The 16,688-nt window shown below is 34.2% G+C and overlaps 1 protein-coding gene across 1 annotated transcript; it reads right to left on the minus strand.

The window, feature by feature from the left end:
* Positions 1-9,398: 9,398 nt before the first annotated feature.
* LOC140894598 (malonyl-coenzyme:anthocyanin 5-O-glucoside-6'''-O-malonyltransferase-like) lies at positions 9,399-10,521 on the minus strand. The gene is made up of 3 exons (XM_073303149.1): positions 10,026-10,521; positions 9,838-9,939; positions 9,399-9,534 (listed from the first exon to the last, which is right to left on the minus strand). The coding sequence occupies exons 1-3, from the start codon at positions 10,519-10,521 to the stop codon at positions 9,494-9,496; spliced, it is 639 nt and encodes a 212-aa protein (XP_073159250.1). The 3' UTR covers positions 9,399-9,493.
* Positions 10,522-16,688: the final 6,167 nt, after the last annotated feature.

The following is a 16,688-nucleotide window of genomic DNA, read 5'->3' on the forward strand; positions in this document are numbered from 1 at the left end:
AAAAATATATAATATTCCACGTCACTTTGCATAATTTTCATAATTGCACAATCAATTTTATAAAAAAAATATTATATTTAATTTTATTAATGATTATTAATAATTAAAATTATAAAATTAATTTATCTAACTATACAATATATAAAATTTGAACCTCTTAGCGGAAGGACAACAATTTTTTTTTTTCCTTTCTGAAATTGCCCTTTCAATTCATGTATATAAATTTGAATTTATATGTATATATTTTTCTCAAATAACAACTATAGATAGGATAATTTTTTAAAAAATTTAATTATAAGTAAAGATTTTATTTTTGGATATTTTTATATTTTTCTCAACTAACTATTATAAATATAATATTGATAAATAAATTTTAAATAAATTTTTATATTATCTATACTATTATATAAAAGATGTGATATTATTATTATTATATAAAAAATATGTCTATTATAGTAACTACCTTGAGAACACCAAATTTACTTATTCTATATTTACCTTTTTCTGTCAACTACCCACTAAAAACCTTCCACAATGTTTTGATTTTAAAAAAATAAATAAACTTTTCTTTTACACACGGAAGACGTGTGCATTTTTTCTTAGTTTTATATATAAAAATTCAGCCCCTTAAAGAGAGGACATCAATTTTTTTTCCGAAATTGTCCTTTCAATTCATGTATGTATTTTTGAATTTATTTGTGTATATTTTTCTCAAATAACAATTATAGATATGATATTGATAAATAAATTTTTATATTATTTTAGAAATGAAAAAAATATTAAATATTATTTTTTTGACCAAAAAAATTTAAATATTATTTAAAAATAACATTATATGTAAAATATAATATTAAATATTATATGATTTTATATACATATAAGGGTGCGTGCAATTATGCTAATTTAATTAAAAAATCAGGTACCTTGCAAATTTGTCACAAAATCGATGTTTTCAATGTTTCATGTTGATAATTAATTCCATTACTAAAAGCATGACTAAAATATCTTTTTAAAAAATGTTGATCTTTCCAGGGAATTGCGTAATTGACGACTATCGGATCCAAGCTGACAAAAATGCGAAAATTATGAGGAATTATGAGAGCATATTTTATGATTGTTGAATGAAATTTTCTTCGAAAAAACTATTTTCTGGGACATTATTGTTTTAGATATTCATTTATGTAGAAATAGTTTTTTCGAAGAAAATTTCATTCAACAATCATAAAATATGCTCTCATAATTCCTGTAGAAATTATATATCTGACAGTAGTTTTTTTTCTTTTTCCCCTTTTTTAAGTATCTTAATGTAGTTTGTTCCTTTTCTACAAAAAATGTAGTTTGTTCTTTATTGTCGTTATGTGGGTGCATGAATAGTACAATTAGGAACACCGATATAATATATAGTAAATATTTCTTGAATAAAATATTATATACGATATTTCCTCCGTCCCAATTATATTGTCCACGTTTTTTTTATTTTTCATAAATATATAGTCATATACCATATTTAATAATATTTTTTTACACTTCTTTACTATCATATCTGTATTAACTATACCTTGAAAATTGTGCAATCATTTTTTAATACATTAAATAGGGATAAAATATGAAGTTTATATAAAATTTGTTATCCCAATAATTTTTTCTTAATCTGTATGAAAAACAAAATAAGATAATATAATGGGGACGGAGGAGTATTAAATTGATGAAAAAAAAGAATCTTAGAAAAAGGTTTTTTTTTTCTCTCTTTTAGATCTCTTTTCTTTTGTTTACAATTCTATAAATATGGAAATTTTTGATTTTTTTCTTAGTTGCTTTCTCTCTTATGAGGAATGACTTCAGGGATATTTAAATATATGTAAACTCTCAAATGCATAATGAATTAGTGACATTGATATATAGAAGCTTGTTGTAAAAAAAACAAAAACAAAAACAAAACCAATTCAATAATGAATTATGTTTAAATTTTAACATAAAATTTATTAATTTTTGAAATTGAAAATAGTAATAGAGAAAAAAATAAAATAATATAAAAGAAAATGCTATTAAAATAGTAAAGCTACATAGTTAATTTGATAAAAATGATAGTTTTTCTTTTATACGCAAATTCAAAATTAACATATCATGACCGCGGGTATTATAAGCATTCAAATATGATATGAAGAAAAAAAAAATAGAAATCAAATTAACCTATGTTTAACGTTAAGAATATCTATACTACTTTCAATTATGTAAGCACGCATTAATGTGACTACTTGGACACTAGTATTATACAAAAAATCTTAAGAGACGATTTCACGGATAAATTTTATGAGATAGATCTTCTAATTTGATCATCCATCATGATAATGTATTACCGATTAAGTTGGCATTATAATTCAGTTTTTTTTTTTAAAAAGAAAACATCGCTGGAAGCGGGGATTAGGCAGACCACTACCTGTATATAAACATAAATAAGCAATACAAGAAAATTCTAAAGGAGAAGGAGGACTAGGCCAAGACCTCCTCAGAAGGTCACACATTAAAAATAGTCACATCCAAACAACTAGGGTATCAGACCAAGACAACCCTAGAAACTGAGTGAATATAGACAAAATATCATTGACAACTAACAAATCATAAGCAGAAGTCATCCTGCGCAGCAAAAGGACAGCAAAATCCACGACTCTAGTTAGAAAAAATCCAAACAGACACTGAGGCGCGAATGTAGCGCTTTCAACATCCTGAAATGGACTAGAAGGTGAAAGCTAAGCTAGAGATATATCCCGAAAGTCACGATCAGCTGTAGAGTCAGCGAACAAAATAGGTCGCCTTGGAAAAGGAAAAGCGGCCACCAACCAGCACACCCGGAACAAAAGGTAGCAGAGATATGGCGTAGAGATCCCAAACCATATCCTAAAAACAGAGTAGATAGTAAGACCAAAAAAGAAGAAGACATATGAATCCACCACCGTCTCCCACCATCCAAAAGAAAGAGTCAGGCAAGGGAAAACCACAGTGAGCGCTTGACAAGTATATCTCCTTGAAAAATCAAGTCGATCGGGGCAGGGAGACTAGGTAACTCCAAAAGACTCCGAAAGGTAGCCGGAAAGCTGAACCTGCAAAGAAAATTATATATATATATATATATATATATATATATATATAAATGTCTAGGCGGAGCTAGAGCAAAAGAAGAAAAGAAAGGAAGCCCAAAAAAAACGGCCAAAAGCGAATAAAAGGCCTAGGTAAACCTAGATCTAAGGTAAGGAATCCCGGATAAATCAGAACGGGCCAAGGCAGCGATGTGAGTGGTTAGAGGAACACCAGTCTCTAACAAACACTGCCTATGTTCATGAGCAAGTTGCGCCAGCGCATCCGCTACCGAATTCCCTTCCCTATAGATATGAGAGAAATGAACCGGCCTATCCCGCACCAAAACACGCGTCCTCGACAAAATATGGTCCAAATCCCAACGACACCTCCGAGATCAAAGAATCTGAATGGCTATCTGGGAGTCGGTCTCAAACAAAAGGGGAAAAAGGCTAAGATCATAACAGAGAAGGATACCCCTCCAAACCGCCCAAAGCTCTGCACGGACATTGGACCCCACACCGATGAACTCACTGAAATAAGCCAAGACCCGCCCAAAAGAATCTCTAACAACCCCACCCACAGAAGACTCACCCGGGTTCCCTCTCGAGCTACCATCAACATTTAGCTTGAAGAACCAAGGCGGTGGCCTCAGCTAACGGACAATCGCAGTCTTATGAATCCGTTGAAGGCCAACTGAGATACCCATGGTCCGGGCAGCCTGCAAAGCCCCAATCCAAAGGTTGGGCTTGATAGTGGTTGCCGAGTGAGCAAGTCTCAGATAAGATAAAATTTGAAATTTGACTTTCTTCGCAGAAGAGGGTAAGTGACGGTGCTTAGCATCATTGCGTGCAGTCCAAAGGAACCAAAGCACGACAAATGAAATGAACCCCTTCACATTATCCCAGGAGACCACTCGCGACCCCGCTTCCAAGCACTGAAAAACAGACGAAAGTCCTCAGTGACGGGGATGCGGACACGGAATATGGCCCCAAAAAAATGCCACACAGAACGGGCAATGAGACCGTCGATGAAAATGTGGGTGAATGTCTCCGACATCTCACAACATTAACACTTGGACACAAGTGTAATACCATGCTGCTGTTATAATTCAATTGAAATAGATATGAATTAAGTAACCATTTTCTCGGAAAAAAAAAAATCAAATTTTATGTATAAAAATGTTTACGTCGTACCAAATTTTTTTCTTAGAATAAAATACATCCAGTATGAATTTTTATGTTGTTAATTAAAAGTTGTTTATGGAAAAAATGCAACGCGCAAATCATAGTCAGTTCAAATTATTCAATTAGGCCCCGTTTGATACGTTTGATAACTCCATGGTTTCACAAGCCACGTTTGTTTCAATTTTTGAGCTCAGATAAACATAAGGATTGATAGATATCTACTGTAGAACTTGGACTACTAATATATATGTTTTGCTGTGGATTGCATTTGTCCTGGTCGATTAGATAACGCCATTTACCAAATTACCCCTTCAATATAAATATAAATATTAAAAACCACAACTCTTCACTTCTTCTACCCAAGTCTTCCCTCATCTTTCCTCACCGTCGATCCGCCGCCACCCTTTCCGTTGGAAACACTGCCCTCTCCCGTGATCGAAGATAGCAAAGTCGAAGAAGAGTTCCCCGAAGTCGATAGACTGAACCACTCTTTAATCCTCCACCTCTTCAGATTTCGCAACAAGAAAAAAGGGACAAAGCTGGATCTATTTCTTCTTCATTTTGCCGTTCAAATCTCGCGACAAAGAGAAAGGGAAAAAGCCCGTTCAAATCTGGCGACAAGGAGAAAGGGAAAAAGCTGGACAAATTTCAGATCTTTTTGTTTTGCCTATTGGTTTATTAAATCGTGGGTGAGAGATTTGTTTGGTAGATGGGGGCATTTTGGTCTTGAAATAAATAATATTAACTTATCCCACTTTTAAAAAACACACCAAACATAATAATAACTACCAAATATATTATCAATCTTTCTTTATGGTTGAGTAAATGCTACCCGCAGGGTAGTGTCCTGCAGGTGACATGACGGCTCGTGATTGATTAAAATCAATGGACCCCACTAATTTTGACCAATCATGGGGTTACACATCACCCGCAGGGTACTACCCTGCGGGCGACATGTACTAAACCCTTTCTTTATCAACCAAGTACCCTGCGGATGACATGTACTAAACCCTTTCTTTATCAACCAATATTTATCAATCAATTTTTTAATCATTTAATTATGAAATGCTCGTACCGAATGCAGCCTTATAGTACTCCCCATTCACATGGAAATTCGATGGCAACTATTCATGAACAAGAAAATAAATATAGTATGATTATTTTATGAAGAGGAGACAAATTTCGAAGAAGACGTGTGGTCTGTGGAGGCATGCAGGAGGTTGACCTATTTTTGGGTCGATGTCATTTTCACGATTAAAGAATTTATTAATAGAAACATGTTTCTATTTTAAGAGAATACGTGTGTCATGGTTTATTATTAATGATTGATAAAAAAAATACTCATTTTCTTAAATTGAAGAATATTCTATTTTTTATATTTTTGTTAAAATAAAAAGAAAATAACAATTTTTTTAATGAAAAATATCATAAATTTTATTTTAAATAATTTGCATCTTATCCATATCTATTATATTCTAATAAAAAAAATTTATGATCTTTATCTGTACTTTTGAATTTGTAAATAATCATATAACTCAATTGCATAAATAATTATTATTAAAAAACCATTTTTAAAGCCTCTAATTTTAATATTAATCTCGAGATTCTTACCAGATATTTTTAAAAAATTACTTTTATTAAATTTTTATAAAACATTTTAAAAATTTTTTAAAAATAAATATATGTTTGAAAAACTATTTTTTAAAAATATTTTTAAGATTGAAAAGGTGTTTGATAATTATTTTAAAAAAAATTCAAAAAACATCTTTCAATTGATCTTTAACAAACTAAAAATAGCAAAAACTGTTTAAAAAAAAAAACAGAAAATGTTTTACAAATTCTCACTCAAACACAAATTTTAAGGGTTTTTTAACTTATAAAACACTCTAAAAATGTTTTTAAATTACTTGTTCAAACAGTGTCAATACTTTTAACTACTTTAACAATAGACAATTACTTAGTATACGTAGATTAGTATGATATGGGTATGAATTTGTCTACTGTAACGCATGTATAATTTATTTATAATAATATTAGGAAATTGGTTTTTTTATTCGGTTAACTTGTTTTTTTTTTTTCTTTTGATCAATCAACTTTTTAAAATTTGGTTTTGATACACTTACTTTTAGTTTTAAGCTATTTTAGTCCAATTTTTGATTTGACACCGAAAAATGCACACATATCAAACTTTCACGTTACCAATTAGACCAAAATAACCGTAAATTAAAAGTCTATATATGAAAACCAAGTTTTGAAAATTTAATAAATCAAAACAAAAAATTAAACAATTTTATAATATAATTGGACAGAATTCAAGTCGATCCCACAGAGACTAATGTTCAAATACTAAGATATAGATTATTAAATTTAGTCTAGGCTAATTAAAATGAGAGATTTTTACGACTTATTCAACTAATGAAAATAACTAAATTATTCTAAAGCGGAAGTTTAAATTAAATTAAATGAGCAAAAAAACTTTAAGACTGATTCAAATTTTTGAAAAATGACCAGGAACATACAACGGTACCAGACATCGATAATTGTCATGTATTGGATTTAATCAAACAAGACTCATTCATATTCACGACGAAATTCCCTAGAATAATTATTAATCTATTTCTAGAATTAATAATCCTATTTTCATTTAACAGTCCAATTATTTCTAATTGAATTTAATTAAACAAAAACACATTCACGAGTTATGGAATTTCAGCTTTCGCCTAAAATCGCACACTGAAACCGAATACTATTTCTAGTCAAGCGGTTTAACCATGTGTCAATCAATATTTTTGAAGCTAATTTCAATCTTTTCTTTTTCAAGTCCAGATCAAACAATAAACATGCAATTAATTGGTCAGATTAAAAGCAAGAATTATGCACAAATATCAATCAATAAATATTTCATAAATAAAAAATCAATCAATCCATTCCATGAACAAAAATCAATAGTTTGGCTCTATCGTGGCCCCGGTCAAAATATGATTACTCCATAATATCAAAGAGAGACAAAATTCTCATGTTTGAATTCATAATAAATAAATCAGAAAAAGAAGAATAAAGAAAATCTCAGCGATGATGCCGAATCTTGCTTGTGTTCTTCAATTCTGCTCTCCGCCGTCAGTTCTGAAATCTGGCAAAAGTTTAAGAGTCAAAAGTCCTCTCCCATTAGGGCTTGATTCCCTTTTATATCTCTCTCAAAAAGCCCTATTTTTCGTCCCAAATATGTGTCCAATATTGCCTTCAATAAAAGAGTCTCGAAATTTCCAAATTTTGGAAATATAATTTTTTTCCAAATTCGCGAACCACACGGACCCCGGATACCCTCCGGATGCACATCCGGATATTAAATTTTCTTGTGAACAGTAACTACACGGACCCCGGATAATGTCCGTGTACCCCTCCGAATGTACTCTGTCCCGAATTTCTTCATTAACATGTGCACGGAGGTGGTTCCAGACAGGGCACGGGGTCCGGATATTTTTCTGTCTAGAATCCTTCTTGGCTTCTAGGGATTTTTTCGTGTTTTTCGGCCAAGTTCCGACGTGGCATCGCATTGTTTGACTTTTTCTTCAATATTTAAGTCTTCTCAACTTTTATTCAAACCTACAAACGCATAAAAGTATGACAAAATCGGCGCAAAAGTCGGAATAAAAATGCCAAATAAGCACGAATAAGGCAAAATAAAGTGTCAAATAAACGATATAATTTGTGCTTATCAATTATGCATGGTTTAGAGGTTGCATGCATGAAAACACAAACCATGGTTAAAGAATTTGCTTGAGTTTGACGACATAGAAGAGGGAACAATAAAACACTTGTGATTTAGGTGCATAAGCTGCCTCGCGGCCCGAAAAAGAAATGAACAATCAAGCTAGAATCAAGCTGGTGATTACCTTTCCCAGGAGTAACGAGTAAATTATATCTGAAGACATGTACATGTTTTTTTTACAAATATAAAAGGAACCAGCATTTTGGGCTCATTATTTGTTGAGAAAGATAGCCAAAATTAATTGAATTTTATGTAGCGGAAGTTTTTGATTCTTTTTTCTTATACTATCGGATCAAAGTGTTTCCATGATATCAATATCAATCAAGATAATAAGCACGAAGAAAACGACACAAGGATTTTTACGTGGAAAACCTAAATTAGAAAAAAACCACGGGACCTAAGTCCACCAAGAAAATCTTCACTATATCAATAATGAGTACAACACATTCCTAGAATAATAGGAGATAACAACAACGCTCCCTAGAACAACTTAGGGGATACCAAGTACTTCAAGAATAATAATTCTTGGATGACACACTCAATCTCACTTTACAAGTGGAACTCACACAAATCTAATCACATAGAAAATTCTTTCTGATGTGGAAAATCGGACATCGCCGCAACCACAGAGCATACTAAAATTTATCTAAATGACTAGGCTACAAAAAACACTATTTATTAATTGCTTGTGTTTTTGGGATTTCTTGGGATGATTTGAAACAATGGTTTTGGGGTGTATTTATAGGCAAGATTTTGGATGTTAGGTAAAGTGTGAAACCATGACAATGTGAATGGTATCAAGTTTGGTAGCCATCAAATTTGAGTTGAATTGTTGAATCCAAAATGACACTACAAGAAAAACGCAAAAAGACAATGGATTTTATCCATTGTCGTAGGGGGTTAAAAACTGTTGTAACTGAGGGTGTTGTTAAAAGTACGCACCTACGACAACGGATAAAATCCGTTGTCTTTGAGGGAAAAGACAACGGATAAAATCCGTTGTTGTAGGTGCATATACGACAACGGATTTTATGCGTTGTCGTTAGGGGCGAATCCGTTGTCTTTGATAGAAACAACAACGGATTTTATCCGTTGTCGTAGGGGCGTGCTTTTAACAATACCATCAGTTACAACAGTTTTAGATCCCTACGACAACGGATTTTATCCGTTGTTGTTTTTTATATAAAAAACAAAAAAAAAATTTAAAAAATAATATAAATTTCAATATTATAAATAAACCAAAATTTAAAATTTCAAAAATAAAATTTAATATACAATTTTTTAGTATTACAAATCACTCAAAATTAGAATTCTAATTCAATACAAATCATTAGAATTCTAATTCAATACAAATCGGAACATCCAAACATCAAATATACAACTTGCAGCAATTTTTCGAGCTCCTCATTGTTCCTCATGGCTCATGGTCAATAGCAAGTGTGTCGAGATTATCCTGTTCTTGTTATCACACACAGCATTTCCAACCAATTCCAACACCTTTAATCACTAACCAAAATGTTGGATAAAAAAAACGAAATATATTAATACTAACTTGGTGCCGAGGCCTAAAAGTATTTTACAGGACAACACCTACACATATTATTTCATCAACCATATCTGAAATTTGAAACCACCATTAATATACTATACGAGTCAATAATTATGCAATGTTTCAATATCACTATTTCACCATGCTAGCATTTGGAAGGCCCATTTAACATATTTTTCACGGAACAAGGATGCCAAATTTTATTGAGGAAAATGTAATCTCGAAGTAGCCATAAAATGCAAGCATAAATTACGCACTACCTTCATTATACGTGTATGGAACACATTTGAGAGGTACAAGGAACCTGCTAGAATACCAGAGATCCCTGGTAGCGTAGATCTTTTCCAGGATGACAAGAGGAGCTGCAAGATAGCAATTAGCAAAGTTAGCATAAAATAATAAGTATAAAGAAAAAGGTAACGACATAAAAGAATGAATAGGCTGGTACCTAAACTCAAGAAACAAAATGATACTAAACAAATCAAAACAAAGGCCAAATCCTCAATTCCGAATCTGTTGACCGAAGCCCAGGCTTTCATGAAAGGAACAATCGAGCTGGAGTCTCCGATGGCGTGGTGATTGGAGAAACCCAGGCAGATTCCATGGTCTGGGAACAGTGTCACCTGCACAGCTAACACAGGGAAAACCACAACATCCGTCGAATGAGTAGCCGGCGGGAGATTCGGAACACAGGCGTACAACTCATCGGCAACTCGAGGGTGGTTCCCGGTGAGGTGATTGAAGTCTTTCATGCATTCGGCTATGGTAAGCGACACAGAGTCTCCCACCACGAATCTCGAATAGGGCCTGCTGGAATCCAGAGGATGGACGATAATCCCAGAAAGTGGCATGAAATGCTTGAGCGTCTGGAGCAACGATTCCTTGAGTTTGGGGACGATGGATTCCACGAAAAAAGACTTGGAGATGGGGAAATCGAAGAACATCAGACGCTCCACTGGGTGGAAATAGATACATACCTCATCAAACACCTTCCTGGAAATATATATATATACATCAATCACGATTCAAGTTCCGGATTCTCGGTGAAAATGTAAACCTCATCAAACCCCTTCCTGGAAATATAAGAAAAAAGAAAACAAGGAAACAAGTTACTTGATGGTCAAATTACTACAAATTCACCAATGTCTTTATTATTATTATTATTATTATTATTATTATTTTTGTAAATTTTTCAGATATTAACTTTTTCACATATTTTTGCGCATAGTGATAATATTTGAGAATGGTTACAATCCTATGAGAAAATTAATTTAAGCTAGCAGTTTTAAAGTTCCTATTATTTTAAATATGTGTGTGTGCATAATAACTCTTTTTCATTTTCGATCAGAATTTCAATAGTTGGATTAAACTAATAATATAACAATATTTGACCCAAAAAATAGTACATAAAATTTAGAACATATTAGTCACATGATGCGTAAACACTATATTAACTCTAGCAAGAATAATATTAAAAAATGATTCACAAAAAAATTGAGAAAGTGGAGCTCGCACATTATGACAGTGAAATATGAGGTAGGAATTAATGCAAACTACTAGATGGAGTAGAATCTATTCGGTGAAGAAATCATTCATTAAAGAACTGATGATCATATATACCCATAAATCCACATTATTCACAACTCATCTCTGAATGTATGCATCCCCATGAAAAAAAGGTTGTTTCGTGTTCCTTGGTTTTCCACCGCAGCCTCTGTATTCATACAATTCACAGGAAGTATATACACATCTGGGCACCCTCTGAAATGAAGTTTCGAGAGGTACACTGCCACAAGTAACAACCTACAGTACACAATCACTCTATGATGTAAAGTGTAAGAAAAAATCACTGAGGAGAGCAGAGCACCAATGCTTAACAAGATTCAGGCCACATCCAGCAAATAGTTTAGCAGCACAATAGAAACTGGGTGAGCACCAATGTTTAACAATATTCCAAAAGCAAGAGACCAAGAATCTCCGTATTAGTAACTCAAACATGTTGACATGGTGAATTGGTTGGAAGATGAAACTTGAGTTCTTGTAACACTCTACGCCTCCAAAGACATCTCTAAGAAAATGAGATCAGATTCAGAACTATCTTATATTTTCCAAGTTTAAAGAGAAAAGTCACACAAGGCAAAGCTAAAGGTGACGATAAAACAATCTTTCAAGTCCTCAACAAGGTTAAAAATAAAAAGATAAAGCAATACGAAGCCACGTACACAAATTGAAGCACAATGTATTGCCTTTTCTCAGTGAATAACACTGCAAAAGTAGAAAATTCCAGCAGCCACCATTTTTTACTTGAAAATTAGCACAGAAAACGCCAAACCAAAACTTACCAAAAGTTACAAGTATTAATATAATATATGTAGTAGAATGGATTGTTTCCTGTATATGCATAATAAGTTAAATATCAAGTCCTATCTAGCTAGCTAGCTCACAAGAACATGGTAATTAAAATCTGCTACCTCAACTTATGCCAACCAGCCATACCCTCCCCCCTCCCCACCCCGAGAGAGTATACATGGGTGCCAATATGTATCCTAAATCCTAATCATGTATCTTCTTTATTTTTCTTACATTCCATCATTTACACACAGTCGGACTGATGGTTGTGTCTCGCCACTGTCGAGTTCTCGATCTTCAAAGCCCCTTCAGCTGTTGAACTAATCCGGCTAGTGCAGCCAACTTCTTGAATGCATTCGCACCGACCACAAAAGATGCTTTGGCGATCGATATCATTCTTGTCAACTGCAAAACGAAAGAATAAGTTACAAGTTAGCTCTAACTTGTGTTGATTGATATGCTTGCAAGTTGAATCATATATCAAGATGTGTGGAATTCATGAACCTCACATTTATGAAGTTTCAAATTCTTGGAAGCTTGATGATTTGTTTATTTTAATTTTTTTTTTTTGTATATGGACGAAGTATGGTTTATAAGAAGCTCACCGGAGGCGATTAAGGAAGCCAAATTAATGTTGATATTATCAATCTCTACGACCTCTTCACCAATGGTGCTCAACTGCCAAAACAATGGCCAAAAGAGAGTTCAGCAACTGCCTAGGAAATGTCTTTATGCCAATTTACCTGCAAATTATTTATAGTGCAGAAGCAGACAAGTAAATCATAAGGATGCACTTCAAATCTTGTGAGCCGCAAATGTCTTTATGTAGAATCAATAGATTTTTATCACCATAATTTTTAAAACATATATATATTACAATTTATTTTTATTAGCTCCTCGTTTACGTTACCCAATTTCATTCTCATTCTTAGATACACCTCAGCGAATTTAACAAAAAAAGACAAAGAAACATCACAAAAAAAAAAATAAATACCCGTTACTTACTCTAATTGTTTTCGCCGGAGTTAGAGCAGCCCCAATGCTCACCGAAATATATCCAAACACGGCTGAAACGAGCTAAAAAGAGTGGAATGTTTCAGAATGGTTTCCTAAACTTCGATTCCAAGCTAAAACACTTCTAATCAACCCAAAATAGCTAATAAAGGAGAAGGGCCGCCACCTGGTGCAGAATCAACCGCGAACATGGCTTCGAGACACGCACAGTAGGGATCCTAACTGAATGGAGGTCGGACGACCTATTTTCGGCGATCGATCGGCGAGTACGGCGCCGAAGCAAAGCTGGGTCGAAGGGGCGATGGATTGCGGCTAGGGTTTGGATTTCCTTTTCTTTCTTTTGTTCTTTGTTCTGTTAAGGCAGCTTGTAGGTAAATGTGTTAAATACGTAAGTTATTAGGTTTTTTTTAAATAAATTTTTTTTAAAAAAAAAGAAAAGAAAAGACAACGGTTTAGACAAAAGTGTTGTCTTACACTACATAAAACAATAAAAAAAGACAACGGTAAAAAAAACCGTTGTCGTAGAGCTTCAAAAAAACACACATAGACAACGGTTAATTAAAACCGTTGTCATAGGCCTAAAAAAACCTGCTCATAGACAAAGGTTTTTAAAACCGTTGTCTTTTACACATAAAAGACAACGGTTTTTAAAAAATTGTTGTCTTCTTTCATTTAAATAAGGCCAACGACAACGGTTTTTGAAAAAACCGTTGTTAAAAGTCAAAAGACAACAGTTTGTGTATAAAACCGTTGTCTTTTTAGTGTGGTTAATTAGCATATTTGTTGTAGTGTGAGTTGAATTCCAACAATTCTCCCCCTCAAACTCATTTTGTATATTCAATCAGACTAGCTGCACTTCTACAGCTTTCTAGCTTTTCTTTTGGCAATGACTTTGTGAACATATCGGAACCATTTTCATCAGTATGTATCTTCTCAAGATGTAACAACTTGTCGTTTAACGCATCTTGGATCCAATGATACCTCACATCAATATGCTTCGATCTTGAGTGTAAACTGGAGTTTTTACTCAGATGGATTGCGCTCTGACTGTCACAGTAGAGCGTAAACTTATCTTGCCTTAGACCTAACTCTTGTAGAAACTTCTTCAACCATAGAAGTTCTTTGCATGCTTCGGTCGTGGCTATGTACTCGGATTCTGTTGTGGATAATGCCACACACTTTTGAAGTTTTGATTGCCATGAGACTGCTCCCCATGCAAATTTCATCAAGTATCCGGATGTGGACTTTCTAGAATCAACATCACCAGCCATATCTGCATCAGTGTATCCTTCTAACACAGGTAGGTTAGTTCCAAATCTCAAACAAAATCTAGAAGTACCTCTCATATATCGGAATATCCATTTCACTGCTGACCAGTGATCTTTGCCAGGATTTGAGAGAAATCGGCTTACCACGCCAACTGCATGAGCGAGGTCAGGTCTCGTACACACCATTGCATACATCAAACTGCCAACTGCTGAAGCATAAGGAACACTTTCCATTTCTTTCTTTTCTTCATCACTTGTAGGACATTGGCCTGAACTTAGTTTGAAATGCCCTGCAAGTGGAGTGCCAACGGTCTTTGCCTTATCCATTTTAAATCTTTCAAGAACTTTCTCAATGTAATGTTCTTGAGATAGCCACAGCTTTTTATTTGTCCTGTCCCTGGAGATCTTCATTCCAAGAATCTGTTTCGCTGGTCCTAAGTCTTTCATTGCAAAAGACTTGTCAAGCTCCCCCTTAAGCTTGTCTATCTTGGTTGAATCGTGACCAATGATCAACATATCATCAACATACAACAATAGTATGATGATATCATTGTCATCATATTTCTTAAGAAATACGCAGTGATCAGAACTGGTTCTCCTGTACCCGTGACTCATCATGAATGAATCGAACTTTTTGTACCACTGCATTAGGGCTTGCTTCAATCGATACAAGCTTTTGTTCAACCTACACACCATTTTCTCTTTGCCTTTGACTTTGAATCCTTCTAGCTGATCCATATATATTTCTTCATCTAGATCACCATGAAGAAATGCGGTCTTGACATCAAGTTGTTCTATCTCCAAGTCCAAACTAGCAGCGAGTCCAAGAACAACTCTGATAGAAGACATCTTCACCACTGGTGAGAAAATTTCATCAAAATCAACACCTTTCTTTTGGTTGAAACCTTTTACGACTAGCCTCGCTTTGTACCTTAGTCGTGATCCATTGTCTTCAGTCTTCAACCTGTGAACCCATTTATTTTTAAGTGCTCTCTTACCTTTTGGTAGATTTACCAATCCATAGGTGTGATTGTCATGAAGCGATTGCATCTCATCCTTAATCGCTTTGATCCACTTATCTTTTTGGGCACTTGATACAACTTCTTTAAAACTTTCTGGTTCTCCGCCATCAATGAGCATCACATATTCATGTGGACTGTATCTTGAATAAGGTATTCTTTGTCTGGTTGACCTTCTAATCTCTGTCTCGGAAGGTGAATCTGAAGAGTTTTCTTGAGAATCATCTGGTTCAACTAACTCTTCATGATCACTCTGCATATCTCCCCCATGATCACGAACTATGGGTGAACGAACATGATCTAGATTAACTGGGATTTCTGAACTGGATGGTTGTGATTCTTTATTGTGTTCAACATCACAACCAATCTCATCTTCAAGAAATACAACATCTCGGCTTCTAACAATCTTTTGATTGACTGGATCCCATAGTCGATATCCGAACTCTTCATGGCCATAACCCAAAAATATGCACCTTTTGGATTTATCATCAAGCTTGAATCTTTCATCTTTTGGAATATGAACAAAGGCTCTACATTCAAACACTCTTAAGTGTTTGTAGGAGACATCTTTCCCAAACCAAACTCTGTCAGGAACATCACCATCTAACGGAGCTGATGGAGAAAGGTTGATTAAATCAATTGCAGTTCTCATAGCTTCACCCCAAAAGGAATTGGGCAATTTGGACTGAGATAACATGCACTTTATCATCTCACAAATTGTTCTGTTCATTCTTTCAACAATACCATTGTGCTGAGGTGTTTTTGGAACACTTTTCTCAAGCCTGATTCCATGAGTTGAGCAATATTGCTCAAATGGACCCCTGTATTCGCCACCATTGTCTGCGCGAACACATTTCAACTTCATTCCAGTTTCTCTTTCAACTTTTGCGTGAAAATTCTTAAAGATCTCAAGAACATGATCTTTAGATTTTAACGCAAAGCACCAGACCTTTCGGGAGAAATCATCGATAAAGGTCACGAAATATAGAGCACCGCCGAGAGTTCTATCTTTCATATAGCACAAGTCTGTGTGCACTAAATCCAAGCATTGAGTTTTTCTAGATGGAGAAAAACTTTGAAATGCAATTCTGTGTTGTTTTCCAGCTAAACAATCAACACAAGTTTCCAAGTGCATACCAGATACTTCAGGTAGGAGTTTCTTTCTAGCCAAAGTTTCCATTCCTTTTTGGCTTATATGGCCAAGTCTCCTGTGCCATAATTCAATGGTGGAATTCTTTGTAGACACATTAACCTCTCCACTGGATACCTTAGCCTGCATCAGATAGAGAGAGTTTTGCTTCACACCTTTAGCGATAATGAGAGAACCTTTGATGAGTTTCCATTTTCCTTCTCCAAAGTGACTGACACAACCTTCATCATCAAGCTTTGCAACAGAAATGATATTAAGTCGAATATCTGGAACATGGCGAACTTCTTTGAGAGTGAGACGAGATCCTGTAT

This window comes from Henckelia pumila, chromosome 4 (genome assembly GCF_033568475.1).
Source record: "Henckelia pumila isolate YLH828 chromosome 4, ASM3356847v2, whole genome shotgun sequence".
Classification (NCBI taxonomy): Eukaryota; Viridiplantae; Streptophyta; class Magnoliopsida; order Lamiales; family Gesneriaceae; genus Henckelia; species Henckelia pumila.